Here is a 26293-nt window from a genome sequence, read left to right as displayed (position 1 = left end):
CAGAAAGATAGATCAATGGAACAGGATAGAAAGCCCAGAGATAAACCCACACACATATGGACACCTTATGTTTGATAAAGGTGGCAGGAATGTACAGTGGAGAAAGGACAGCCTCTTCAATAAGTGGTGCTGGGAAAACTGGACAGGTACATGTAAAAGTATGAAATTAGATCACTCCCTAACACCATACACAAAAATAAGCTCAAAATGGATTAAAGACCTAAATGTAAGACCAGAAACTATCAAACTCTTAGAGGAAAACATAGGCAGAACACTCTATGACATAAATCACAGCAAGATCCTTTCTGACCCACCTCCTAGAGTAATGGAAATAAAAACAAAAATAAACAAATGGGACCTAATGAAACTTCAAAGCTTTTGCACAGCAAAGGAAACCATAAACAAGACCAAAAGACAACCCTCAGAATGGGAGAAAATATTTGCAAATGAAGCAACTGACAAAGGATTAATCTCAAAATTTACAAGAAGCTCATGCAGCTCAATAACAAAAAAACAAACAACTCAATCCAAAAATGGGCAGAAGACCTAAATAGACATTTCTCCAAAGAAGATATACAGACTGCCAACAAACACATGAAAGAATGCTCAACATCATTAATCATTAGAGAAATGCAAATCAAAACTACAATGAGATATCATCTCACACCAGTCAGAATGGCCATCATCAAAAAATGTAGAAACAATAAATGCTGGCGAGGGTGTGGAGAAAAGGAACACTCTTGCACTGCTTGTGGGAATGTGAATTGGTTCAGCCACTATGGAGAACAGTATGGAGGTTCCTCAAAAAACTACAAATAGAACTACCATATGACCCAGCAATCCCACTACTGGGCATATACCCTGAGAAAACCAAAATTCAAAAAGAGTCATGTACCAAAATGTTCATTGCAGCTCTATTTACAATAGCCCGGAGATGGAAACAAGCTAAGTGCCCATCATCAGATGAATGGATAAAGAAGATGTGGCACATATATACAATGGAATATTACTCAGCCATAAAAAAGAATGAAACTGAGTTATTTGTAGTGAGGTGGATAGACCTAGAGACTGTCATACAGAGTGAAGTAAGTCAGAAAGAAAAAGACAAATACCGTATGCTAACACATATATATATGGAATTTAAGAAAAAAAATGTCATGAAGAACCTAGGGGTAAGACAGCAATAAAGACACAGACCTACCGGAGAACGGACTTGAGGATATGGGGAGGGGGAAGGGTGAGCTGTGACAGGGCGAGAGAGAGTCATGGACATATACACACTAACAAACATAAGGTAGATAGCTAGTGGGAAGCAGCCGCATGGCACAGGGATATTGGCTCGGTGCTTTGTGACAGCCTGGAGGGGTGGGATATGGAGGGTGGGAGGGAGGGAGATGCAAGAGGGAAGACATATGGGAACATATGTATATTTATAACTGATTCACTTTGTTATAAAGCAGAAACTAACACACCATTGTAAAGCAAGTATACCCCAATAAAGATGTTAAAAAAAAAAAAGGGTTTTCTGCATCTATTGAGATGATCATATGGTTTTTATTCTTCAATTTGTTATTATGGTGTATCACATTGATTGATTTGCGTATACTGAAGAATCCTTGCATCCCTCAGATAAATTCCACTTGATCATGGTGTATGATGCTTTTAATGTGTTGCTGGATTCTGTTTGCTAGTATTTTGTTGAGTATTTGTGCATCCATATTCATCAGTGATATTGGTCTGTAATTTTCTTTTTTTGTAGTATCTTTGTCTGGTTTTGGTATCAGGGTGATGGTGGCCTCATAGAATGAGTTTGGGAGTATTCCTTCCTCTGCAATTTTTTGGAGGAGTTTGAGAAGGATGGGTGTTAGCTGTTCTCTAAATGTTTGACAGAATTCACCTGTGAACCCATCTGCTCCTGGGGGTTTTTTTGTTGGAAGATTTTTAATCACTGTTTCAATTTCATTAGTTGTGATTGGTCTGTTCATATTTTCTATTTCTTTGTGGTTCCGTCGTGGAAGGTTATACTTTTCTAAAATTTGTCCATTTCTTCCAGGTTGTCCATTTTATTGGCATAGAGTTCCTTGTAGTAGTCTCTTAGGATGCTTTCTATTTCTGTGGTGTCTGTTGTAACTTCTCCTTTTTCATTTCTAATTTAGTGTTTTGAGTCTTCTCCCTCTTCTTCTTGATGAGTCTGACTAATGGTTTATCAATTTTGTTTATCTTCTCAAAGAACCAGCTTTTAGTTTTATTGTGATCTTTGCTATTGTTTTCTTTGTTTCTATTTCATTTATTTCTGCTCTGATCTTTATGATTTCTTTCCTTCGGCTAACTTTGGGGTTTTTTTGTTCTTTTTTCTCTAGTTCCTTTAGGTGTAAAGTTAGATTGCTTGAGATTTTTCTTGTTTCTTGAGGTAGGGTTGTATTGCTATAAACTTCCCTCTTAGAACTGCTTTTGCTGCATCCCATAGGTTTTGGGTCATCGTGTTTCATTGTCATTTGTCTCTAGGCATTTTTTGACTTCTTCAGTGATCTCTTGGTTATTTAGTAACATATTGTTTAGCCTCCATGTGTTTGTGGTTTTTTTACATTTTTTCCCCTGTAATTGATTTTTAATCTCATAGCATTGTGGTCAGAAAAGATGCTTGATATGATTTCAATTTTCTTAAATTTACTGAGGCTTGATGTGACCCAAGATGTGATTTATCCTGGAGAATGCTCCATATGCACTTGAGAAGAAAGTGTAATCTGCTGTTTTTGGATGGAATGTCCTATGAATATCAACTAAATCTATCTGGTCTATTGTGTCATTTAAAGGTTGTGTTGCATTATTAATTTTGTTTGGATGATGTGTCTATTGATGTAAATGAGGTGTTAAAGTCCCCCACTATTATTGTGTTACTGATGACTTCCTCTTTTATGGGAGTTAGCAGTTGCCTTATGTATTGTGGTGCTCCTATGTTGGGTGCATATATATTTATAGTTGTTATATCTTCTTGAATTGATCCCTTGATCATTATGTAGTGTCCTTCCTTGTCTCTTGTAACATTCTTTTTTTAAGTCTATTTTATCTAATATGAGTATTGCTACTCCAGTTTTCTTTTGATTTCCATTTGCATGGAATATCTTTTTCCATCCACTCACTTTCAGTCTGAATGTGTCCCTAGGTCTGAAGTGGGTTTCTTGTAGACAGCATGTAGATGGGTCTTGTTTTTGTATCCATCCAACGAGCCTGTGTCTTTTGGTTGGAGCATTTAATCCATTCACGTTTAAGGTAATTATTGATATGTATGTTCCTATTACCATTTTCTTTATTGTTTTGGGTTTGTTTTTGTAGGTCCTTCTCTTCTCTTGTTTCCCACTAAGAGAATTTCCTTTAGCATTTGCTGTAGAGCTGGTTTGGTGCTGCTGAATTCTTTTAGCTTCTGCTTGTCTTTAAACTGTTGATTTCTCCATTGAATCTGAATGAGATCCTTGCTGGGTAAAGTAATCTTGGTTGTAGGTTCTTCCCTTTCATCACTTGAAATATATCATGCCACTCCCTTCTGGCCTGTAGAGTTTCTGCTGAGAAATCAGCTGTTAGCCTTATGGGAGTTCCCTTATACCTTTTTTTGTCATTTTTCCCTTGCTAATTTCGATAATTTTTTGTGGTCTTTTTTTTTTTTTTTTTTTTTTTGCCAATTTGATTACTATGTGTCTCAGCGTGTTTCTCCTAGGGTTTATCCTGTTAGGGACTCTCTGCACTTCCTGGACTTGGGTGGCTATTTCCTTTCCCATGTTAGGGAAGTTTTCAACTATAATCTCTTCAAATATTTTCTCTGGTCCTTTCTCTCTCTCTTCTCCTTCTGGGACCCCTATAATGCGAATGTTGTTGCATTTAATGTTGTCCCAGAGGTCTCTTAGGCGGTCTTCATTTCTTTTCATTCTTTTTTCTTTATTCTGTTCTGCAGCAGTGAATTCCACCATTCTATCTTCCAGGTTACTTATCTGTTCTTCTGCCTCAGTTATTTTGCTATGGATTCCTTCTAGTGTATTTTTCATTTCAGTTATTGTATTGTTCATCTCTGTTTGTTCTTTAATTCTTCTAGGTCTTTGTTAAACATTTCTTGCATCTTCTCGACTTTTGCCTCCATTCTTTTTCCTATGTCCTGGATCATCTTCACTATCATTACTCTGAATTGTTTTTCTGGAAGGTTGCCTATCTCCACTTCATTTAGTTGTTTTTCTGGGGTTTTATCTTGTTCCTTCATCTGGTACATAGTCCTCTGCCTTTTCATCTTGTCTATCTTTCTGTGAATGTGGTTTTTGTTCCACAGGCTGCAGGGTTGTTTTTTTTGCTTCTGCTGTCTGCCCTCTGGTGGACAGGCTGTGTAAGAGGCTTGTGCAAGTTTCCTGATGGGAGGCACTAGTGGTGGATAGAGTTAGCTGTTGCTCTGCTGGACAGAGCTCAGTAAAACTTTAATCCGCTTGTATGCTGATTGGTAGGGCTGGGTTCCCTCCCTGTTGGTTGTTTGGTCTGAGGCAACCCAACACTGGAGCCTACAGGGGCTCTTTGGTGGGGCTAATGGCGGACTCTGGGAGGGCTCACACCAAGGAGTACTTCCCAGAACTTTTCCTGCCAGTGTACTTGTCCTCGTGGTGAGCCACAGCCACCCCCCGCCTCTGCAGGAAAACTTGCAACACTAGCAGGTAGGTCTGATTCAGTCTCCTATGGGGTCACTGCTCCTTCCCCTGTGTCCGGATGCATACACTACCTTGTGTATGCCCTCCAAGTGTGGAGTCTGTCTTCCCCCCAGTCCTATCAAAGTCCTGTAATCAAATCCTGCTAGCCTTCAAAGTCTGATTCTCTAGGGAATTCTTCCTCCCATTGCCAGACCCCCAGGTTGGGAAGCCTGACGTGGGGCTCAGAACCTTCAGTCCAGTGGGTGGACTTCTTTGGTATAAATGTTCTCTAGTCTGTGAGTCACTCACCCAGCAGTAATGGGGTTTGATTTTACTGTTTTTGCACCCCTCCTACCGTCTCATTGTGGCTTCTCCTTTGTCTTTGGATGTGGAGTATCTTTTTTGGTGAGTTCCAGTATCTTCCTGTTCATGATTGTCCAGCAGGTAGTTGTGATTCTGGTGCTCTCACCACTTACTGACCCTTGAGGTTTGTAGTTTTTTTCTTAGTCCTTCTTTTGTTTTATAAAACTCTGTGTGGTTTATTTTCTTTAACATGCAGCCTATTTAGCACCTACTGATTATAACTTATTGAGACTTCATTTATGGTCAAGATTATATCTGTATTGTATGCATTTAAAGGACATTGAGAGAAAATTTTCTCTCTTTTTAGGTCACAAGATTAAATAATAAATCTTTCTTGCTAATTTTTCCAGAGCCTGTATATTTTGATCATTTTTTGAATATGTGAAGAGTCAAACACTAGAGGTGAATTGTTTCTCAATAGTCATAAAACATTTGCCCCATTATTTCTTTTAATTTTGCTTTGAGATGAGTAATAAATACCCTTATTTTTTATTTTGTTTATATCTGAATACCATAACTTGCCTATCTTTGATTTTAACAAATTTTTTGTCACTTTGTCTTTCTTGTGTCTCTTATTGGATTCTATTTTTAATCCTGTGCCTTTTGAGACCATTATTTTTTCACTTTACATTTAGTGTTTTTAATAATGTATTTTTCATACATTTTTTTCTGTTATTAAATTCCTATTAGTTTCCTTGATTTTTTACTCTCTAAAGATGCAAGCTCTATTTCCTTTTTATATTATTTTTTAGTGTTTCATAAGGTTTTATTAGAGTCTGATTTCACTCAACCAGTGGTTATTTTCAAAATAATTTTTAATCTATGTTTCTGTATTTTTTAGTGGTGAATTTGAAATCATATTGTTCGAATTTCATGTTTATAAGAAATAATTTAATAAGAATTTTCCTTTACCACTAAGCTCAACACTGTTTATATAATTTGAAATTTTATATCAAAGTAGTTACTATTATATTATTTTGCAAAATAAAATTCTTCTCTTTCTAGAGTAATTTTCTGCATATACATTCTGTATATATTTTGTTAGATTCATACCTAAGTATTTAATATTTTTGGTGCTATTGTAAATGTTATTGTCTTAATGCATTTCAAATTCCGAGTTTTCAGTGCTGGTATATACAAAAGCAATTGATCTTTGTATGTTAGCCTAGTGTCCAGCAACTTCTCTATACTTAACTATTAGTTCCAGATTTTGTGTGCATGTGAATTTTTGGGATTTTCTACATAAAGAGTCATGTTATCTGCAAACAAAGATAGTTTTATTCCTTCCCAAACTCTGTACATTAAATTTCCTTTTCTCCTTTTTTTGCACTAGCTGTGCCTTCTAGTACAGTGTTGAGTAGGAATAGTGAAAGAGGACATCTTTGCCTTGTTTCTGATCCTAGGAGGAAAGTGTGCAGGTTTTCAACAGTAAGTATGATACTAGCTATAGATGTTTTAATAGATATTCTTTCTCATTTTGAAGATGTTCCTCTCGATTTCTAGTTTTCTAGGGGTTTTTACATGAAAAAGTGATGGAATTTGTTAAATGACTTTTCCACATCAGTTGATATGATCATCCAAACTTTTTTGTTTTACATGTTGATATGGTGGATTACACTGATTGATTTCAAATATTGAACCAGGCTTGCATATCTGGAATAAGTTACACTTGGTCATGCTCTATATTTTTTTACACTTTTGGATGCAATTTACTAATATTTTCTTGAAGATTTTTACATCTATATTCATGAGAGATATTGATCTGTAGTTTGTCTTTACCTGCTTTGGGTATTGCAGTAGTACTGGGCTCATAGAAGGAATTAAGAAGTGTTCTCTCTGCTTCTATTTTCTGGGCAAGAATGTGGAGAATGGGTATCATTTCTTCCTTAAATGTTTGGTAGGATTAACCAGTGGAATCCCCTGGGCCTCGTGCTTATTTTTTTCAAAGTTATTAATTACTAATTCAATTTTGTAATGAATATAGGCCTATTCAAACTATCCGTTTCTCCTTGTGTGAGTTTTGATAGTTTGTATCTCTCTAGGATTTGGTCAATTTTATTTAAGTTATCAAATTCTGGGGAACAGATTTGTTCAGAGTATTCCTTTGTTATCCTTTTAATATTCATAAAATCAGTTGTGATGATCCTACTTTCACTTCTGATATTGGTAATTTGTGACTTCTTTCTCTTTTTTTCTTTAGTTAGCCTGGGTAGAACTTTATCAATTTTATTGATCTTTTCCAAGAACAAGTTTTAGGTTTTGTGGAATTTTCTCTTTCATTGCTTTTTTTTTTTTTTTTTTTTTTTTTGCGGTACGCGGGCCTCTCACTGTTGTGGCCTCTCCCGTTGCGGAGCACAGGCTCCGAACGTGCAGGCTCAGCGGCCATGGCTCATGGGCCCAGCCGCTCCGCAGCACGTTGGATCTTCCCGGACCAGGCCACGAACCTTCCCGGCAGGCAGACTCCCAACCACTGCGACACCGGGAAGGCCCTCTTTCATTGCTTTTTGCTCTTTTATTTCATTTCTTCTGCTGCTTTAAGCTTAAGTTGCTCTTTTTTTTCCACTTTCCAATGGGAGAAACTTATATTATTGATTTTACATCTTTCTTCTTTTCTAATATATACATAATAATATATACATTCAGTGGAATTCATTTCTTTGTAGTCACTACTTTTTCAGGATCTCACAAATTTCAATAAGTTGTAGTTTAGTTTATTTTCATTCAGTTCAAAATATTTAAAAATTTCTCTTAAGACTTTTTCTTGACCCATGTGTTATTTAAGAGTGTATTTTTAAATCTCTGTGTATTTGGGGGAATTTCCCACCCCTTTCTGTTATTTATTTGTAGTTTAATTCCTTTTTTCTGAGAACACACTTTTTATGATTTCTATTCTTTTAAATTTAAGATGTGTTTTATGGTCCAGAGTGTATTCTATCTTGGTAAGGGTGATTATTCCATGTGTTCTTGAGGAGTATGTGTATTCTGCTGTGGTCGGGTGGAGTATTCTAAAAATGTCAAACCGATCAAGTTGATTGGTAGTGATGTTCAGGTCAACTATATTCTTATGGTTTCTCTACCTGCTTGATCTATAAATGACTAAAAGAGGGCTGTTCATGTATCCAACTGGAATAGTGGATTTGTCTATTTCTATTACTGTTCTATCAATTTTTCCCTTACACAATTTGATGCTGTGTGTTTATCATGTGTAAATACCTCATTAAGAGTTGTTACGTCTTCTTGGAAAAGTGACCCCTTTATCACATGTAATGCTGTCTTTCTCTTAATTAATATTTTTTCTTGTCCTGAGTCTTTTTTCTCTGGAAATAATATAGCTACTCTATTTTTCTTTTGATTAGTGTTGACATGGTATCTCCTTCTCCATTCTTAACCCATGTCTTCATATTTGTTTTTTTCTTATTGACAATATAAGGTTGGGTCTTGTTTTCTCAGTCACTTTGACAATCTCTGTTTTTAATTGGAGTATTCAGGCCATTCACACTGAAAGTAATTATTGATATACTGGATTATATTACCATGTTTGTAACTGTTCTTTATTCATTGTGTTTGTTCTTTGTCTCTTTTTTCCCCCTCTTTTTCTGCCTTCTCTAGCTTTAATTTAGCATTTTATATGAGCCCATCTTAGTCTTCTATTAATATATCAATTATACTTCTTTTTAAATGTTTTTGGTGGTTGTCTAGAGATTGCAATACACATTTTATACCACTTCCCTTGTAGCACGGGTACCCTATAGCAGACTATTCCCAATTCCCTTCTCCCTTCCCTTATGACATTGTTGTCATTCATTGCACTTATTTATATGCTTTAATCATCACCTGTTCCATCTGAGGTGTTCATGTTCTCCATCTGTTACTGGACTGCCAACTTGCATCCATTACTGAACCCACTGGTTTCTAATTTTCACATCTTCCTCATTACTGGATTACTTCCCTGTTTTTCCAAAATCCATCATATTGTATTTTCCTAAGAGTGGGTGTGTGCTGTTCAATATTATACATTGACAAAATAAATAAATAAACAAGCTAGAACCACACTAGATGACTTAGAGAATATTTTGCAAGGTATTAATGTGAAGACAAATTTGATGCAGAAGGCAATTTGTAATTCAAAGAAAATTATATAATATTATAATATAATATGATGAATAAACCCCCTGCAAGTTATGGGTAGGTTATAGAAATAGGTAGATGGATTTATATGCTTATGGAGAATTTAGGAAAGAATACATGCAAGGTGATTAAAATGGATTATGCAGGAGTGGGCACAGTGATGTGGATGGAAAGGAAAATAATGATTGCATAAAAATTTTAAAGCACGTATAAACTGTATTTTTAAACCTTAAATATACGTATTGACATATGCATAAAGGAAATAAAGAAAATTTTAGGAAAACACTCAAAATGGATGTTTGTAAAGTAAAATTTCTCAACCCTACATGTCTGAAGTTGTCCTGATTCACTCTGTATTTTGAAGGGCTAGATCTGTTACTGATGAGATGTCTCAAGCTATTCTTGCCATCATTCCTCCACAAGTGACCAGTTTCTTAATTCTTTCTGGAATATTTTAAGCTCTTCTCTGTTTTTAGATGTTGGCATTTCATAGTGATATGTCTTGGTTTGGTTCTTTTAAAATTCATTTCTCTAAGTCCTTTTAACAAAATCCATGTCCTTCTACTCCCTGGTACATATCCCCTTAAATAATTCTCTTGATGTGGTCCTCCTCTGCATTTCCTTGCGCATCTTTCTTGACTCTAATTAGGTTGCTATTAGACCCCTAAATTAATCTTACTCTCCTATGTTGTCTTTCAAATTTATTCTTTTTTGTTCTTTTAATCTCTTCATTTAATTTTGTGGGAAATTTCCCCAACTTTATTTTACAACCATTTTAGTAAATCTTAGTAAATTTCCAAAAATCAATTTAAAAAAATATCTAATGCCACTATCTCTTTCTCTGATAGTTCTTTTTTCTTTGTAACCAGGGGTGCAATATGTATTCTCAAATCTCTCTAAAAATATTAGAGGTTTTGGAAGTTTCTCCTGTTTCCTACAATATCTCTGTTTCTCCTGGGGCAACTTTTTCTCTTATTTAATGTTGTTCTTTCTTTCTGATATTGGAGACTTTCTTCAAATGTCTGCTGACCTGTGGTTATCTGCTTCTACTTAAGAGGAAGCTCTGGAAATCAATCAACGTGACTCACTAAATTAAAGAATAAAGAAGGAAAACGATATGAATAGCTCAATAGATGTATTTGATAATATTTAACGTCTGTCCATGATAAAACTCTCAGCAAACTAGCAATAAACAGAAACTTCCTCAGTTGTGTGTGTGTGTGTGTGTGTCTGTGTATGACATCATACTTGATGGCGATACTAAATGGATTTTCTCTAACGTTGGAAACAAGGCAAGGGATTCCATTCTCACCATTTCTCCTCAACATTGTATTTAAACTCTTAACCAGTGCAACAAGAAAGAAAAAAGAGGGCTTCTCTGGTGGTGCAGTGGTTGAGAGTCCGCCTGCCGGTGTAGGGGACATGGGTTCGTGCCCCGGTCCGGGAGGATCCTACATGCCGCGGAGCGGCTGGGCCCGTGAGCCATGGCCGCTGGGCCTGTGCGTCTGGAGCCCGTGCTCCGCAACGGGAGAGGCCACAACGGTGAGAGGCCCGCGTATCGCAAAAAAAAAAAAAAAAGAGTTTTATTTGCTGATGACATGATTGTTTTTTTCTATAAAATCCAAAGGAAATCTACAAATATATTACTAGAATACATGAATTTAGGAAGGTCATGAATACATGGTTAATGTTTCTGAAAATCAATTCTATGTTCATACAATTGTTAGAAATAATTTAAAAAGCAATATCATTTAAAGTAGCCCCCTCAAACAATAAAATAACTAAGAATAATTTTAATGAAAGAAGTGTATGACTTCTATACTGAAAGCTGTAAACACTTCTGGCAAGATTAAGGAAAAATAAATAAATGGATTAGAGCTCAATATTGTTAAGATGTCACTTTTCACCAAATTTATCAACAAATTCAATGCAAACCTTATAAAACTCTAAAACGCTTCTCTTGTAGAAATCGACAAATCCAATTTAAAAAATATGTGGAAAAACAAAAGACCTAGAAAACCCAAGACAATATTTTCCTAATTGACTTCAAAACTTACTATAAGTTGTAGTATTCAAATCAATATACTATTGGCACAACGATAGACAAACAGATAAATAGTACAGCATAGAAAATCTAGAAATAGATCCATGCTTATACTGTAAATTACTTTTTGAATATTTTCATTAACTTGGGGAAGGCAAAGATTTCTTAAATAGTACACTGAAGTTATTAGCCACAGAAGAAAAAAATGATAGCTTAACCATGTCAAAAGACATGGTCAAGAAAATGAAAGGCAAACCACAGAATGGGAAAAAATATTCATAATGCATATATTAAACAAAACACTTGTTTCCATAATATATACAAACTCCTACACATCAGTAAATAATAAATGACAATCTAATAATATAAATGGGCCAAAGACTTGAAAAGACACTTCACAAAAGGAGATTATGAGTTGCCAATAAGCATACAGAAGTGTGCTCAATATTATCAGTCATTAAAGAAATACGAATTAAAACTATATGGGGATATCACATTATACATTACAGACTAAAATGGGTCAAACATAGACTTTGAAATACAGTTTGACAGGTTCTAAAACGATTAAACATATTCCTACACAATGACCCAACAATTCCACTCCTAGTTATTTACACAAGAGAAATTAAAACATCTTGCCACTAAAAAACTTGTACAAGAAGAACAGCTTTATTCAAACTAGTCCCAAACTAGAATCCACCCAAGTGTCCATAAACAGGAAAATGAATAAACAGATTATGGTAGGTCCACACAATGGAATACCTTCAACAATAAAAAAAGAACAAATTTCTGTTCATCCAACAACATGGATGATGAGCAAAAGAAGTCAGACACAAAGCACATGTGTTGTATTATTTTCATGTATATGGAATCCAGGAACAGGCAAAATTAACATATGGTGACAGAAAGGACAGCAATGTTTCCCTCTGAGAGGCTGCCTGGGCACAAGTGGTCAGGAGGCAAGTTGAGGGGTGAAGGGTGTGTTGTTCTGTTCTTCATTTGTCAAATAACACAACAGTTTTCAGCACCATGTCTCCCTTGTGATCTCCACTGCTTCTCCAGGTGCTGCAGGGTACACTGGTTGCTTCTCTGACCTCTGGGAGCATCCTCCAACTACAACAGTAATTAGTGATCCTCTGACCAGTTTTTGTCTTATAGATTTCGGTAGCAATCTCTCATCTGCTCATTGCCCCCTGACAATCTCCTTGTCATTGTGAATCCAATCCCTTCATTAGCATTTTAGTGGGGGGGGGGGGAGATAATAAAAGAAAAGACAAATGATCCTCTTCAATCTGCAGTCTTTAATCAGAAACTTCTTTATGCAGAATTCAACAAAATAATGTGTCATTTCTTTGATGGTTTTGGGTACTGGTAAGTGACAATAATTTTCTTCTGGTTTGACAAAGAATCCTAATGCCTTCATAACTCTTATGAATACAAAATATTGATTAAAACATTATCAGAGCAATAAAATAATCACCTAAGAACCAGAATTAAAGGCTGAGGTTTAAAATTACTATCACAGAAAATAGCAGCAATTTCTGAAATTCAGATGTCTAGAAAGATTCACTATATAAAACAATAACACAGAAAGATTTATATTAACACAAAGTAGAAGTCCCGGAAGAAATGACTGATAGTCTTGTGAATTTCTCAGTTTATCCGTATCATATTCTTAACCACATCTTATCATTTATCAACTAGTTTTATAATACAAGATGGTATTTCTCTTAACAGTTATAGATCAGAGGAGGGGACGTCTTGTTTTATTTTCTCTTAGTTATTAATTAAGAAACATTTTTCAAGGTTAGATTTTTTATTCCATTGTTTTCATTCCTCTGTTTATTCCACCTTGATTTTGTACAAATTTAAAATTTTTTTAATTAAAAAATATACCAGATAAGGGGAGATATCTTTACAATGGTTTTAATTGGGACAGACTGGAATGGACTTTTTCAGTCCTGTGCTTCAGTCTTTCTTAACCTCCTCACTTTCTTCAATTATATCATTGTTTGTTGTTTCAATTCCATTTATTCTGGTCTCTACTGAAACCACTTATTTTATATATGTTGGTTCTTTACAACCTATCCTTTATATATCAAATGTTACAGCCTCCACAAGCATCTTGGAATATTGATGACTGTTTTCACATGGTATTCTTCCTCCCTAGGATATCCATAGGAAATCAGAACACAGACGACAGGCGTATCTTTGAGACTTTATTCAGGCAATTCAAAAGATATAAAGTGGAGATTTCAACTGCAATAAAAAAGACATTTCCTTTCTTTGAGGGTCTTCGTGACCGTGAGCTCATCACCAATAAAATGTATGAAGTAAGTGAGGTTTATTATATCACAATCTGGTAAACTAGCCCCATACTAAGTTATGCTTTGATAACCTGAACGCAGAAGTAAGGGCACAACTAGCTAACTGAGGAGTGTCCTATGAGAAGAAGACCTTTTCAAGTATTTTTGCAATTGTTCAAGTATTGTGGTAAGGTAAAAAAGGAGAGGGAGAGTAGAAACAGGCATTACTGGAGACAGTCCTGCTTCTAACTGAAGGGATGGTGCTCATAGTGACCACTGGCATCAAGGTGAGTAGCACTGGAGACAGGCTGCATCGGAAGCAGGTGTGCTCCACAGATGTTTAATTCCTTGTAGGAATGCACACAGTAGAGCATAAACTAAGAATTAAAAGAATTTTAATGAATTGATGAATAATTTAAATGAGATGATTTAATGAAATAATAATTGACACAGCATTTCTTTTCAATGAACTTCAATTTAAATAGTTAGATCTGAGAACATTAAAACCCACAGGGAATTGATGTCCTGTTAGGACAAATTGGGGGGTATATGCTTGCTATTCTTTCTCCAATGGTTTTTTTTGGGGGGGAATCTTTTTTTTTCCATTTATTTACTTATTTTATTTATGCTATTTCTCGACTCTTGGAATTTGGGTTAATTTTAGCAATAGGTGTTGCTGGAGCTACAGAGATGCAAGTCTTCTCCTTGCCCTACAAATATGCTTTCCCTGTGGTCAAGTTCACAAAAGGGGAAACTGTCACCTGCCTTCCTTGAGCCCTTCCAGGCCAAGTCAGTCTTGGTGAAGGGGCAGGAGTTGTCCAGTCAACAGAATAGCTGCTCATCACCTGCCAAGTCTCTTCCTAAAACATTTGACGAAGCTCTTAGAAGCCTACATATCCATTAACTTTGAACTCAAATTTATTCTTCAGAATTGCTCCTTCTTACATCTAATATAAATGAGGGTGGGGAGATCAGATTCACAAATGGGGATTTCTAAGGAGAAAGGATTTACTGTTCCACTTAGTAGCCATACAAATACACAGAAATTCTAAACCTTTATGTGAAAAGATACATATGTATGGAAATTGGAATACATTAACCATAAATCTCTTTCTAGGGCTCTTCTGTAACGTGGAAGTCTGTATTTATATTTTCTCCATTCAATATTTTTTAGGACTGTCAAGATTCTTGTAGAAACCTGGTCCCTGTGTCGAGCGTGGTTTACAATGTTCTCAGTCAGCTGGAGAAGACATTTGACTTGCCGCTTCTGGAAGCTGTGTTCAGTGAGGTCAACCGGCAGGAATATCCTGATTTAAATCACATTTATGAAAGCTTTGTAAAAGGTAATTAGCTTATTATCTACCTTTTGATGTTCAAGGCCAATTTTGTTCAACAAGTATATATTGAGCTTATACCACGAGCCATACATGGTGCTGGGTAGTGGGGATACAACAGTTAACAAAACACACACCATGAGCCTAATTGAAGCTCATGTTATAATGGCTACAGTACAACACCAACCTGGAGCTCTGCTTAACTAGGCATTTAGACTCACAGTACAACTCACAGGACAACCAGAGCCACAGTGGCATCCAATTTAGATAGAAGGACAAATGACAGGGCAGCGGTGGTCTACACAGCAGTCCACTGAGTTCACTACTACCCATCTCAAGCTTAGCTGTGGGTGCAGGATCTATCCTGGCTTGGCAACACCAGATCAATGGGAGTCAGTATCCCCAAAACTCCAGAATCATAACTTTTAGGGACCCCTAGAGGGACAAGCTGAGTTACAAGAATCACCGCATTGAAGGAAGACCCGAGAATAGTCCATAGATCCCAATCCACATGTAATTTACCAGTCACAGGTCATTTTAAGCCCTAAACCCAGGGTTGGCTTAGTAACACAGAAGAAAGGCCACTTTCACCAGATTTCCAGAGTAATGAGCAAGAAAGCTGACTCAATATCAAATCTGCCCTTGAAGGAAAAATGGTTTTTCACTTTTTCTCCTCAAATAATCACAAAAGCTCTTCTCTTCCAGGAACTATTTTTGGTACTATACAAAACTAAATCTTGACTTTTTCCTGAGAAGGCATAATTTATGCTTTTTAAATGCTGGGGCGACTCGCACCTACACTGGCTGCCATCCACCTGCCCCTAGAGGAGGTTGCTGCCGCCGCCTCCTGGACTCTGCTGTCCCTGAGAGCTCGGGTCAGTGGCCAAAGCTAGAGGCTGGGGACTGTGACCAGGGCGTGACCTCTCTCCTATTGCCAGGTCCCCACCTCCATCTCATGTGCTGAAGCCCCCAAGGCCTGCCCACAGCCCTCCTTCAACTCTTCTGGACTTTGGGCCATTGTTCTCCTCGCACCTTCCGCCTGGTTTTGCTGAGGCTTGAAGCCCGTGTCCTGGGGAAGACAAAGCAGCCATGGCTCTCACAGTCCTGTCCATCTCACCCCCTCGAAGGCACTGTCCCAGGAGGTGCTCCTGCCATCAGCTCTGGGGCAGCCCGGGCTCCACTGCCTCCCCTGGTGTCTCCTCCCCGGACTCCTGGCAGGGACCCACCCGCTAGGCTCCCTGGTTTATTTCCTTCCTCCTACGCTTGCTGGGTCACCTAGCTGCAGGGGCCCTGGGCTGGTGTCCTGGCCTCTCCTCGTTGGGGCAGCCTCCTGGGTCCCTGGTCCTGGAGTCGTGGGGACGTCCTGCAGTGCTGCCCCAGGCACTCCCTGCTTGCGGCTTCAGAGTGTCCTTTGTGGGATCTGGACCACTATGGGAACCCTGTCTAGTAACCCCACCACACGTGTCAGCCCCTCTGCTTGGTCTCTTTTGGAACCGCTCATCCTCCCCAGCACAATTAAGCCCAACCCTCGTCTTATCTAGTCCCATCTTTATTTTTATTTCTTTTTAATATTTATTTATTTATTTGGCTGCACCAGATCTTAGTTGCGGCACGCTGGATCTTTGAGGCAGCACGCGGGCTCTTTTAGTTGCAGAATGCAGGTTCTTAGTTGTGGCATGCGGATCTAGTTCCCTGACCGGGGATGGGAACCTGGGCCCCCTGCATTGGGAGCTCAAAGTCTTAACCACTGGACCACCAGGGAAGTCCCTAGTCCCATCTTTATAGCTCTTGGGCTTTCCCTTTTATACACACAGATCTCTCTAGGATCCTACCCCTTCTCCAGAGGAAGTCTCTGTTTCTTCCTTACAGTTTGAACAGTTCAGTAAACACATTTCACTTTCCTTATTTATCTTGACATGTGCTTTCCCCACGATGTGAGGTTTATTTTACATAACTGACAGGATCAGGATGTTTCCACGACTCCTTTATCCTTACATACAAGTGGCTCAGTTCTGGGTGTGGAACATAGCAGTTCCCTTGCTGGGGCTTCTATTCTGTCCAAGGATGATGGGGGAACTTTACCATGAAGATTGGGACCCGCTGAGCTCTGAGTGACCCGAGGGCTAGGAATTTCTAAATTTGTAATTTTGAGATGGTGTTCCTGGTCTCTGGTGGAGATCTCTAATTGTCTTCTTCTCTGTCCCTCTCTTCAGCAATCCAGGAGAAAATTGATCATGAAGAAAGCGATGAAGAAGAGAGGGAGGAGAGGCCTACTCTCCCACTAAGCCTTGAGCAAGGTAATTGAGACAAATACAAAAGCGATTCTCATCTGCTAAGAGGAAAAGGAGAAGGGGAGGTGGGAGTCCGAGTCCTGAGCAAACACTGAGAATCAAGGAAGAAATATTGAAGGACCATGGAGAAGGTGGCGAGGGATGTCTATATGAGCATCGAACGAGAGGCTGAGTCCTGGAGAAGTAGCTGTGACAAGAGATTGTTGGCCCAAATACCAAGACAAAGGAAGAGGAACCCAGGGTGTCAGTAACCAGATTTAAAGAGAATGACTACCTGGAAGTAATTGTGATTTAGAAAGACTCCTGTAGGAGAAGATCAGTGTAAAGGTGTGAAGGGCTAAGGACTATGGGCCCAAGGTCAACGTCAAAGAGGAGACCCTTGATGATAGCAGAAGAAGGGACCGATTTAAACGTGGGGGATATTGTTCAAGAGCAGGAATGTTTAAGGAGAAAGGCAGTCATACAGAGACAGAAGCGAGGAAGTGGTAGAGACGTGGAGGAGAGGATGTGGGTATTTGAGAGACAGAGAGGAAGAAAAAGAAGAAATGAAAGGAGAAAGGGGTCAGAGACACAACAAAAACAACCAAGTTATTAACAGCTCACTTGATTGAACATTTATTCTGGCAGTTGTGGGATTAGTGCCATTGGATGATGTTATCACTTATGTGCCCATTTTGCAGATAAGGAAGCTGAAATCTAGATAGACCATGTAAATAGTCGTCCTGGGGTCAATGAGCAAGGATGGACCCAGGCATTCTGAACCCAGAGCCTGTGTTTGCAACCCTGGATACTACCTGGTAACCTAATGGAAAAGACAGAACCATGAAAAAAAAAGAATAGGGAAACATATAAAGAGGGAAAGATACTGAAAAAGAATCCCAAGGGCTGGAGAAAGTGGAGAATCAGACACTGAATCCTCATGGAAAGGCCAACAAGACCTGCACAGGGAGGGAGTGGAGTAAGAGGGAGTGGGGAAGAGGCAGCAGGACTTTGCAGGAAGTAAGGGAAGGCCACCAGTCAGGGGCAGCTCTGGGGACACAGGCAAGTTCACTATGACCGTGGGAGTCAAGATAAGCCATCACTAGTTACTGAATGGCTGGTGGAGGTCACCCAGGGAGATGGCCTGGCCGAGGCACTCTCAGCCAGGGTGCCGCTGACCTGTCTTCCAGTCTATGGACTGGAGTTTGACTACAAGAGTTGGATGAGATCCACCAGGTCCAGATGGTCTCTGTATTGATATCTGCAGGGGCTCTTAAACTTCTTACCTATAAAAAAGGGATTAGGGGAGGTTGGCACAGCCCATACTTCAATATCTGAGATAAACTTTTAATTTTCCCCCCTACGGACTTGGGAAAACTCCTGTCAAGGCCGGACTTGGTGTTGCAGAGAGTCCTCATCTTATGATGGTCTGTTCTTGACTCTGTTCTATGATCCTTTGCTGCTTGTGTCCCATTCTGGATTGTTTTGGGGGCGGAGTGGCTGCTGCTTTGTAACAAAAAATTGTCAGTCTTTGCATCTGCAATTTCTCCGAGGATTTAGATAACAGAGTCTTCGTACTCTGGGTTGCCTGGGAGGGTGGCTCCTTCCACGCTCCTTAAACGCACTTGCTGCCAGTCCCTGAAGGCTCTGGGCCTGGACCTTTTGCCCAGGTGCCTGGCTTCACAGTTTTCTGCTCTGTCCTGCTTGATCAGGCAGCGACCTCAGTGCTTTGATGTCATGTGCAGCAGTGGTCAGTGCTGCAGCCACAGTGGCGGGGGAGCAGGTGATGAGCGTTCCTCAGGGGACAGGGTACCTCCCCTGCCGGGTCCCTCACCCAGGGCCATGGACACCAATTGCCTCCCGTGCAAACCCTCTCCCTCCATCCCTGGAGCAGAGGCCAGGAGCTGCCCTCCAAACACCAGGAAGGCATCCGAAAGAAACCTTTGGTACTTTAGCAACTAATAACCACTGCTTACAGCGCTTGACCTCCATTAGCCCATAACACTCTTAATAGTGTTATTATTTAAAATATTATTATTTCCCTGAGTCTCAGTGTTCTCATTTGTAATGTAGGGATCATCATACCTATCTGTCATGAGGCTATGAAATGGAACAATGATGCAAATGCATTACCCAGAATGACTGATACTAGGTATTCAGCATGTGTTTGATCCTGAGTAAAAAATACTGGTACAAAAAAATATATTGTTAATCTAAAACATTAATCATAATGATTTGATTTTTCCGATCACAGTATACTGTATATTGATGCAGCTAATAGTTTATTTCATCTTCCCTCAAACCTGAAAATGAGGTATATATTACCCTTGTTTTTCAGAGGAAAAAGTATCAGCTTAGAGAGTTTGGTTATTTGCACAAGGTCACCCAACTGAGAATTGGGATTGAACTCTGCTGTGAATAGCGTCACAGCAGGAATTCAGGTGCCCATGGCCTAGCTTCAAATTCTACCTCGCGATCTCAGGGAAGTGACTACCTCTTTTTGTCCCTCAGTTTCAACATCTTTAAAAAGGACATGATAATAGTACCTACTTCAGAGGGTGCTGGATTTTAAACAAGTCATATCATGTAAAGCACTTACAATCATGCCTGGGGGTTCATCAGTGTTCCGTGCATTTGTTATTATTACTACATTTAATTATCATCATTATTTATATCTGGTGCCAGAGTCTAAGCTTTTAACCATTATAGTAAACTTTGGGATTTTCTTCTCTCACAGATGTCCGTTGGATTTACTGATTCCCCAGGCTGGAAGAGCAGTGATAAAAGCAATACCAACTTCTGGCCCAGGAAGATAAATTGAGGGTCATAGTTTCCCCATGCTTAGAGCACACTAGTCTATAATAAATTATAAATCTTTATTCCATGACTCTCCTTAGGAATTAAGGGACATAGAAGAGGCTCAGGGAACTTCCCACAATATGAAAGGCTCTTATTATGTAGCTTCCAGTCGGGATGTGTTATTTAAGAAAGAATGTTCTAAATTAGTAATACATTTTTAGAAAAGAAAAAACTTTCAGAGTGATTTCTGAAAACACAGTTATACTTTTACCAAATCACACTTATTCAGAAAGTTAACATTTTAAAATACCCCAAAATGTATGAATACATATTAGCCATTCATCTATTCGTACAGCTGGTGGGAACAGGAAGGGGTGAGTGGATGGCACTGCGACGAGTAAGGAGCAGAGAGAAGGGATTCTACATGTGTGTGTGTGGCGGGGGGTGGGGGGGAGTGGAGGGAGGAGGCAATGAAATTCTTTAAAACTCACAGTGTGGTCTGGGGCCAACCCTGCCAGGAAGTGGAATCCCAGAGCATCTCAGTGATGGCGAGCAATGAAGAGAGAAACTTCAACCTAGGACCCAAATGATACACGACAGGCCACCGATAAGTGTGTCCAAGAGTGTGACCCAACAAGTACGGCGGGCTGTGACATGCACAGGGACAGGAAGGGCTGTGTCTCATGCCCACCAGGATGTGGCACAAAGCATGCACCAGGACCCACGTTCTGTATTAAAACCTTGGGAAATAATTTTAAATCATGCTTTACGTAAATTACTTTGTTTAGAAAAGCACTAAATGAGAAAAATCCACACTGCACTGAAAAATATGTCTATGTATTCATACATTATTGAGGCCGGTGGGAACAGAGTGGGATGGGTAGATGGAATCAATAATGAGCAGAGAAGGTTTGCCATGGGGGAAGGGCGTGTGTGCCGGTCCTGGGTGGTTTACCCAGGGCCTCATTCCTTACCCTCCCCTGCTCTGCCCTTGCTCTCTGGCCACTGGCCCCTGCGGACTTGCTTGCCAGCTCCCCTTGCTTCTGGCTCCCCGCTGGGCTCCTAACGTGGGAGACACTAGTAAGAGAGTGGGAATAAGGGAGAAGCCAGGTGTTGCCCCACCACTATCTCCAGTGGCAATTCTAGGAGTGGCTGCATCACAGCCTTGACTCCACCTTCCACCAGGCAGGCCAGCCACGGTCCAGCTTCTGCCTACCCAGTGACCTCAGCCCATGAGCCCACCCCCCGTCCCTCCCATAGCTTTCTGTTGACTGTGCTTCAGGTTGCTGCATTCTTCCACTTGATCTTCTCTGCTCTTCCATTCACCAAGTAACCAATCCCTGGATTAAATTTCCTCTGCTTTAAAAGCTTAAAAATGTTTGTATTTTCCTGTTGGACGCTGACTGATGCCAGAGGAAAACAAAGTATGATGAATCAAAACATGATTTAGGTATGACCTCACCTGAAAATGCACTCTCAGATCACCTCGGTGAAACAGAACAGATAAATGCAACGAGGCAAGATACAACCAGTGACCCAATCGATGCACTAGAAAGCCAACAAGCAAATGAACAAGGTGCCCAAGGGTCTGAACCAGCAGGTAAGACTGGCTGGGTTTGCGTGAGTGTGGAATGGCCAAGAGGTCCTGACTAGTGGCAGAGAAGGAAGTAATGCACCACTCAAGGAGACATCTATTAACAAAGAAGGGGAAAATCACACAGATACACAGAGGGCAGGAATGGGGCCTGATATATTGATGGGAGAGACGTGGAGGAAGAAAGTGAGAAAGGAAAAACTAAGAGACAGAAGGCGAAGAGTTGCAGAGCCCCACCGGGGAAGAGAGACAGAAACAAAAGTCGAACAAGTCAGGGAGAGATCGGCTCCAGAATCAATGAAACATGGTACTTTCATGGGGTGAAGGTGGCAATATACGCAGACAGGCTATAAGTAGAAACATAAGAAGGAAAGAGAAGTCGGATGAAATGCAAGAAAATGGAAACAGGGCAAAGCAAGTCTCTGTGGTCTTTTTTATCTTCAGAGTCCTGCGAACAAGTACCTATCCAATCAAATAGTGGTGATGCAAGAAAAGAGACACCCAGCCCATTGCCTTATGAGGAAGAAAGTAATTACTTACCAATTTTCTAATTACATCTTTGTTTTTCTATGAGAGTAAAAGCTCTCCTTTGTTCTCCCATACCAATACACCCCTTCGCAATCCTAACACTGTCCAAGACACACAGCCTTCTCCACAACCTCTGGCTGATTTTAGCAGGTGTAAGTTGTGAGGGAGAAGGAGAGCTGAGCTCTTTAGTGGATGGGGTGTCCCTGGGAAGAGAATGCAAAGAGGAAGAATAGGAAAAGGTGGACTGTGGAGCACCAAATAACAAAGTACAAGAGTGAGATAGATTTTAGATAAATTGACATGGAATCAAAATAATGCCATGTTGTGGAGGTGATGAAAAGAAATAAGTTGCAACTTCCTTTTCAGAGGTTATAACAGAAACATGTAAATCATGTAAGATGTTGCAGGTCAGATTTGCAAGTAAGGAAGCCCAGGTGAAGGGCCTTTTAGAAGGAAGTGGCAGGTAGAGGGATGCGGTTTGTTGGACAGTGGCACACAGGGAGAACTTTGGTGATGATTTGAATGCTTAAATGAGGAAAATATATAGAAAGACAAAATTGATATAGAGGAGACATACGCAGGTCATAATAATAATTAAGAAACAGGGATAGAGTAGGAGAAAGTAGGAAACGTAACGGAGAATGGATACATTGAAAAAGCAGGTACGGGACAGCAGGGTCAGGTCTAGGGTGAGACCCTGGGGCACATATAAGGATTATCTTACCCTTGGCACATTTGTGTGCCCCAGGCACCTCCTTTGCCTGGTCCTAGACCCTGCTGGACCCTGGGGACAGTGATTACAAATGTAGAGGAAAAGAGATGAATAGAGAAAGATACAGATGAAAAAGAATACCAATAAATAGAAAAATGGGGGTACGAGAGGCACAAGGAGAATAACTTAAAGGACAATTAATTAAAAATTGGTAGAGAGTGGGCCAAACAGAGAGAGGAGACAAATCAAGACATTGCCCCATTTGAGGAGACAGTCATCAGAAAAGAAGACACAAGGGACTGTTCCTAATACCATTGAGAAGGGTAAGGTATCTGCAATGATCAAAATAGCCCTGTAACCCCCTCAGATAAAAATAGTCCTCTCCTCAGGCATCTCACCTTCCCCATGGTTTCAGTACCATCCATCATCTATTGATTCCTAGATGTACATCTCCAGCCAGACCTATCTCTAGACTCATTCCTCCAAGTGCTTGAAGATCTGTATTCAAAGATCTGATGGACATCTCTATTTGGAAGCTGTATCAGTTATCTATTGCTGTATAAAAAAATAGTCCCAAAACTTAGTGGATTAAGCCAACCATGGTTTTGTCACTTCTGTCAATCCTAACTTTACACATAGCCTATGACTCAGCAATTACATTCCTCAACAGATCAACAGAAATGCATATTATCTTCATCAAAACACATACAAAAGAATGTTCATCATAGCATTATTCATAGTATTCTAGAGCTTGAGCCAGCAAAAATGGGTATTTTATGGTTTTATTTTTTAATGGATAATTTCTATAAAGGAATATTATATAGTGGTGAAGATAAATATATGAAATGGATACAGATGACTATCACACACATGTTGACTAAAGAAGCCAAATCCACCCCTGCCCCTGGAAAGCCAGAGGGACACAGAGAGAGAGCAAGAGTGAATGATTCCACTTATATAAATTTGTATAAATTTTGAACTAGTAAAATCAATCATCTATGGTATTAAAAGTGTCAAAGTGGTGGTTAACTTGAGCAAGATACATCTGGACAGTTAGTGGGGCATCTCTAAGAGGTTTCTGGAGTGTTAGTAATCTCCTATTACTTGACCAAAGTGATGGTTACCCAGATATGCTTGTTCTGTGATAATTCAAAATTTATGATTTATGCATTTTTATCTATGGGTTATACTGCAATTGTGATTTTTATTTTTGAAAAGCGAAAAATCATCAAAAGATGAGAAAAGTAAGTGAAAAGAAAGTAAAAACAAACCTGAGAATTGAGAGAGACACAAAGGGACAGAGTTGAACAGCAGCAAGGAGAAGGGTCGGGGTGAAGCCTCCCTCCTGCAGTGGAATTACAAGGAGAAGGCTGTTAATGCTAATGAACAGTGCTTACTACCTTTTGGAGTGCCAAATTAAAATTCTTCATTCATTACAATTTGATCCAGAAGCAACGTTACCCAACCATGGATTTCAAATCAATTCCTGTTCTGTCCTTCTGGAGGATATAAAGAAGGAAAAGCCATTTTTTAACCCCGAAGTTGAATGGCAAACCCAAGCAAGGACTGACTGTAACCAGGCACCTGATGTAATAGGTAAGGCTGACACAGTGTGGAGCAGGAATCACAGGAACAGGGCAAGAGGCTGGGGCAGGTCAGAGGCTGGTGGCCACGGACAGAGGCAGGAAGGGGAGGGAACCAGTGCCCTGTGCAGTGAGTTTAGCAGAAGAGATTCCCCAGGAACTGGAAAAATAGCAAAAGACAAAAGGGGTAAATAATAAGTATTGATGTCCAAGAGACAATTTCTAAGGCAAGAGAGGAAAGTATGGGGGTACAAGATAAAGAAAAGGGAAAAAATCAGAGACCCAAGGTATTCAAGAGAGGAGATGGAAAAGAAACACATGAAGACAAAGCGAGGTATAAAGAGATACCATCCCCAGAAAGAGAGGCATAAGTAGGGAAAATTGGCCAAGCCAAGAGGAAGGTAAAGAAATAAAATAAGAATGAAAGAAAGAAGTAGAATGAAGTAGAGGGTCAGAGGTAGATTGAGGGTGGTGGTAAGAGGTAGAATGAGGGTGAGGGAAGAAGAGTGTTGGCAGAATGGGCAAAGCTGCCCTCTGTGAATATCATCACGTTTTGTGCAGGACCTGGAGAAACCTGCAGGTCACACACATTCAAGCACAGGTCACGGTGCCTTGAGTTAACCTAGCTTCTAGATCTTCCTAGTGCTCTCATTCTGAGGTTTCCTGCTGTGTGGGCTCCACCCTGAGATCCTAAGTGGTTTTGTTCCTCTGTGCAGTGATCAGCAGTGAGGACTCCGCAGAATCCAGTGATGGAGACATGTCCCCAGAACCCTCCACATCAGCACTGAGAAAGGCGTCTGGTAAGGAAGTGGGAGAGCCAGGCCTAGGCTGCAGGAACCTGAACTAGAGTCACTGTTTCCTGAGCATCTTATTCTGAGCCCCTTCTGTAGCATGGTTCCAGTTTACTCTGGAATCCTATTCTCTGTCTTTATTTTACTGGACTTTTATGGGAAATGCAGAGAGATATGAAATCTATATCTGAGGATGAGGCCTATTAACTATTGGGTCCCATTAATAAATATACATATCCTGTATTGATTATATAGTAGAAATAGGCCAGCAAAGTAATGAGTGTGTTTAAAACTACTAGCTGTGGGCTTCCCTGGTGGCACAGTGGTTAAGAATCCGCCTGCCAATTCAGGGGACACGGGTTTGAGCCCTGGTCTGGGAAGATCCCACATGCCACGGAGTAACTAAGCCCGTGCGCCACAGCTGCTGAGCCTGCGCTCTAGAGCCCGCATGCCACAACTACTGAGCCCACATGCCACAACTACTGAGCCCGTGTGCCTAGATCCCGTGCTCCACAGCAAGAGAAGCCACCGTGATGAGAGGCCCGTGCACCGCAACAAAGAATAGCCCCCACTCGTCGCAACTAGAGAAAGCCTGCGCGCAGCCAAAAAAAAAAAAAACCTACTAGTTGCTATGCCTATGAAGTGGTGGATTTATGCAGTGATTTCTACAAAGAACAGAAAGCTAAATACGGTTGGCAATGCGTGGGTTAAGGGCACCAACCTCCAGTGCAGTCAAACATCTGCCTATAACTTAAGAGTCAGCCCTCCATACACGCAGGTGGCATCCATGAATTCCACCAACTGTGGATCGTTTAGTGCTATAGTATTTAATTTCTTTTTTTTTTTTTTTTTTTGGCTGTGTTGGGTCTTCGTTGCTGAGCAGGGGCTTTCTCTAGTTGTGGAGCACGGGCTCTAGGTGCATGGGCTTCACTAGTTGTGGTGCGGAAGGCTCAGTAGTTGTGGCACACGGGCTTAGTTGCTCTGCAGCATGTGGGATCTTCCCAGACCAGGGATCGGACCCTTGTCCCCTGCATTGGCAGGCAGATTCTCCACCACCGCGCCACCAGGGAAGTCCTGCTGTAGTATTTAGTATGGAAAAAATCTGAGTTTAAGTGGACCTGTGCAGTTCAAACCCATATTGTTCAAGGGTGGGCTGTATTCCTTTACTGGAAGGTCATATTAT

The 26293-nt window shown here is 40.0% G+C and overlaps 1 protein-coding gene across 11 annotated transcripts in view; it reads left to right on the top strand.

Moving 5' to 3' along the window:
- SP100 (SP100 nuclear antigen) overlaps positions 1 to 26293 on the top strand; it is an 84697-nt gene that overhangs the window by 23222 nt on the left and 35182 nt on the right. For 5 of the 11 annotated variants that reach the window (XR_012332952.1, XR_004527340.2, XM_073807147.1 and 2 more), the window contains exons 2-8: positions 13364 to 13526; positions 14674 to 14842; positions 17047 to 17130; positions 21353 to 21502; positions 21941 to 22024; positions 24186 to 24332; positions 25036 to 25119. Coding sequence is in view for 9 of the 11 variants with exons in the window: in XM_073807147.1 (XP_073663248.1) it covers positions 13364 to 13526; positions 14674 to 14842; positions 17047 to 17130; positions 21353 to 21502; positions 21941 to 22024; positions 24186 to 24332; positions 25036 to 25119 (881 nt within the window). In the remaining 2 variants the exon portion in view is untranslated. Of the gene's footprint in view, positions 1 to 10498; positions 10692 to 13363; positions 13527 to 14673; positions 14843 to 17046; positions 17131 to 21352; positions 21503 to 21940; positions 22025 to 24185; positions 24333 to 25035; positions 25120 to 26293 lie in introns of all 11 variants that reach the window. The other 6 variants (XM_073807149.1, XM_073807145.1, XM_073807144.1 and 3 more) reach the window with 6 other exon arrangements.

Source organism: Tursiops truncatus, chromosome 7 (genome assembly GCF_011762595.2).
Source record: "Tursiops truncatus isolate mTurTru1 chromosome 7, mTurTru1.mat.Y, whole genome shotgun sequence".
NCBI classification, from domain to species: Eukaryota; Metazoa; Chordata; class Mammalia; order Artiodactyla; family Delphinidae; genus Tursiops; species Tursiops truncatus.
Note: the sequence above shows the minus strand (reverse complement) of the source record. Positions and strands in the feature narration are given on the sequence as shown.